Consider the following 3818-nt stretch of genomic DNA (forward strand, 5'->3'; position numbering starts at 1 on the left):
TACTGAGCTTCCTCCTAGTAGCTAAGTATTGTCTGATACCATTCTTTTGGAGTTTCCCACTCTCTTGTTTGACTCCATTTGGTTACCTTTACCCATTAAATCAAATTACCCTGTAGAAATTGCTGGCCATGCCTCTCACCAATTTGAAGTTCTGTCCTTGGTTAGTTGCTTCTATTCCAGTCCTTCCAAGTCAGAGTCTCCTTTAATTTCATCTGCTTGTGACAATGAGCATCCATCCTTCCCTGAATGTGAGCCTTTCAAATTTATAATCAACAAATCCAGAGAGAAAGGCATGTCTAAAAGCCTGGAGTTCTAGTCTGGGCAGGACCCTTTATGGAGTAGAGCATGTTCCCCAGCCAAGAAATCTCCACAAAGCTTCCTTCATGTCTCTGTTCTGCAGGCTGTAGATAAAGGGATTCAGCATGGGGGTGACCATCGTGTATATCACAGATGCCACCATTCCAGTCTCTGCTGAGTAGGAGCATGAGGGCTGGAAATATACCAGAAAGAGGGTCCCATAGAAGAGAGCGACTACTGTCAGGTGAGAGCCACAGGTAGAGAAGACTTTGTCCTTTCCTCCAGCAGAGGGGATCTTGAGGATGCTGTGGATGATGCGGGCATAAGAGACCAGGACACAGGTGAGAGGGATCACACCTGAGAGGACTGCTTCAATGAACATCATAACTTGATAGATATGGGTGTCTGAACAGGCAAGCTTGAGGAGAGGGAGAAGATCACAGAAAATTTGTGGTATGACTTGGGAGGCACAGAAGGAGAACTGAGCCATCAAGAGAGTGAGTGAGAAGGCCAGGAGGTGGGAGCAGAGCCAGGATGCAGCCACCAACAGCTTGCAGCATTGGGGCCACAAAATCATGGTGTAGTGGACAGGAAGGCAGAGGGCCACATAGCGGTCATATGCCATCACAGCCAGCAGGAAGTCATCCATCAGGGTCAATGCCATGAAGAAGTACATTTGCACGAGGCACCCAGTGTAGGAGATGGTGTGCTGCTGCATCTGGATGTTAACCAGTACCTTGGGGGCACTGCTACAGGTAATGCAGGTATCAATGAAAGACAGGTTGACCACGAAGAAGTACACGGGTGTATGGAGTTGAGTGTCAGAGCCGATGACCAGGATGATGAGCAGATTTCTAAGCACAGTGACAAGGTCATGCCCAGGAAGAGCCCGAAGAGGAGAGGCTGCTGCTCTAGCTGCTCAGAGAAGCCCAAGAGGAGGAAGTCAGAGATGCTCGTTTGATTTCTAATTTCCTTTTAAGGTAGGGAAATTAGTAATCCTGCTTAAATAAAACCAGGCTCTAAAAATTACAGAGTCCAGCAGCCTGGTCTGTTTTTCTCTATTTTCTGGGGAGATCAGTGAGACTCACAAGTGGCTATAACTGCAGGTGTGCAAATATGTACAAATATGAGGAGAGTGGGCTATGATAACGAGATTCTTGATAGGGGTTAGTTTGTGTTCTAGACACCTGTATATGGTAGGTTTTCCCTGTAGATTGCCTGAGAGGCTGAACCTAGAAAGAACCTCTTCAAGTTTTAATTCCTTTTTTTTTAAACAAGTGTAAACTCTGTCAAGTAACTTAATTATTAAAGCCCCTGTATTAACATTAAAATAAGTAAAAACAAATCCATCATATACAGGTATTCAGAGACTCAAATTAAAAAAAGAAAGGATATGAAATGATTTGGCAAACTCTAAATAGATGTAGAGGGGTAAATTACTGGTACTGATCTAAGTGGTGGCTGAGAGTGATTCTGAGAACCACCCCTGTCTGAGTGCACAGAGAGTGAATTGTACTCTGTTATTGCATAGGTGCTAAGTATTCATCTCTGCTGGGGCTAGAGGAAGTATGGTCTGATACCCATTTCTCCACAATGATCTCATGAAGGACTCTCAGGAATCTGATGAACACCAGGGCTAGGAACCACTCATGGTGATCAAAAGATCCAGGAAATTACTGGCTGAGAGGGAGGAAGGAAAGAAGAAGAAAATAGGAACACTATGGTGTGTGTGTGTGTGTGTGTGTGTATGTGTTTGTGTACATGTGTTGTATGTGAGTGTGTGCCTGAGAGAGACTCTGTTCAGTACCCCCAATCTCATGCCTCAGTTCTTACCTGGAGATATGGGTTAACCTCAGACCCTGCCACTACCTTCAAGGTGAGTTGGTTATTGTCCCCTTGTCTCCCCAAGAAGGCATGGTTGGATCTGCAGAGATCTTGCCTCTCAGCAGCAGAAGCTCAGAGTGAAGACTCAGGGCTGGAGGTAGCTGATTCAAAGCACAGGAGCCAAGACAAACTGCTGGCTTTTCACATGGAGTATCTCCTGGGACCCAATCCCAGACCTCCTAGTTAGAAACAAGTTGGGGCAAATGTCCAACTCCCAGCTGTCCCCTATAGACTTGGCTCCCTGTGTCACAGCAGTGACACTGATACCTCCACTAAGAGTGGCCAGGGCTGGGGACCATGAGGGCACAGCTCTTGGTATCTTTCCCTTGGGTGAAGTGCAGGTTGGATCTGTCCTCTCCAGCCCTCACTTAGAGTATTGGCCTGCCCCTAACAATGAGTCTTTTTCAGTTGAGCCATTCTGATGTGAGAAATGATAAAACAGAACGGAGTTACTATGCCTAAGAGGTTTAAAATGGAATTGAGAGGCCGCTGTATGCACATCTCAACCAGATATCACAAACTGCCAAGGTACGCAAAATCAAAAGCAATGATGTTTCTGAGGACATCTGGACACCATGAACCAACCACAAGATAAATAAGAAAACTGTCTAACTTGAAGGACATTTGGAAAGTTCCAGATATCCACAAATCATACTTCTTTACAAACAATTTATGTAATCCTCTTTTTCTTTAAAAACCCTTGCTTGAAAGCCCCAAAATAGGACACAGTTTGAGTTGGTACCTGAATCTATGCTCCCCAAATTGCAATTCTAAGACCTCAGATAAATACTTTTGTTGCCTTGCAGTTCGGTTTATTATTCTGTCAAAACATGGGTTTATGATGGTATCTCCTGATGGTTTTAATTTGAAATTCAGTGATTACTAATGAGATTAGCATTTTTAATATTTTTTATTTTTTATTTTCTATTTTTGTAAGTGCCTATTCAATTTTTGGAGTCTATTTTTCCATTTATTTATGTTTTTTTCTTCTGGATTTATTTAATTCTTTAAATATTCTGGATTTAAGTTCTTTGTTGATTATATGCGTTCAAAATAATTTCTTTTTTTTCCAGCTTGTCTCTTCAGTCTTTTAAAAATTGTGCTTTTTGAGAATTGTTTTAATTTGATTGATTCCTAAATACTTTTGTTTTTGTTTAGCTTGTTTTGTTTTGCTTAGTTTGTTTCTGGTTTAAGAAATCCTTTTTATCCAAGGTCAGTGTACAACTATCAAAATTTTTTGAATGTTGCCTTGGGATCCATCTTACTTTGGCTAAGCCAACTTGCCTCAACACTAACCTTTGGCCTATTTAATAAGCAGCTTTTCAGTCTTGGGGCATAAACTCCCCCAGAGTCCAAACCTGCATCTGCGGCCACCACACACACACCTCACCCAAAACCCACAGCTAGTCCCAAATGATAACTTACTATTCCCACTGCCCTCAGACCCCAGTCCACTTCCCTTTTCCTGTGAGTTTGCTTTAAGCTAACCAATCCTTGACTTCCATGGGAAATCTACAAACCTCCACCCCTGGACCACAAGAAAGGCATATACCTTCGGGTCCCTCTTCCTCTGCTTGTGTGCTCCCCACAGGCGGTTGAGCCACTGGAGCTGACTGCACTACCCTTCGACCCCTCAT

General features: G+C 43.3%; 1 protein-coding gene across 1 annotated transcript; it reads right to left on the reverse strand.

The window, feature by feature from the left end:
• Positions 1 to 331: 331 nt before the first annotated feature.
• On the reverse strand, positions 332 to 3818 carry LOC119545282 (olfactory receptor 1G1-like). Its single transcript, XM_037850795.1, has 2 exons — positions 3734 to 3818; positions 332 to 1212 (listed from the first exon to the last, which is right to left on the reverse strand). The coding sequence occupies exons 1-2, from the start codon at positions 3816 to 3818 to the stop codon at positions 332 to 334; spliced, it is 966 nt and encodes a 321-aa protein (XP_037706723.1).

This window comes from Choloepus didactylus, chromosome 10 (assembly GCF_015220235.1).
Source record: "Choloepus didactylus isolate mChoDid1 chromosome 10, mChoDid1.pri, whole genome shotgun sequence".
Classification (NCBI taxonomy): domain Eukaryota; kingdom Metazoa; phylum Chordata; class Mammalia; order Pilosa; family Megalonychidae; genus Choloepus; species Choloepus didactylus.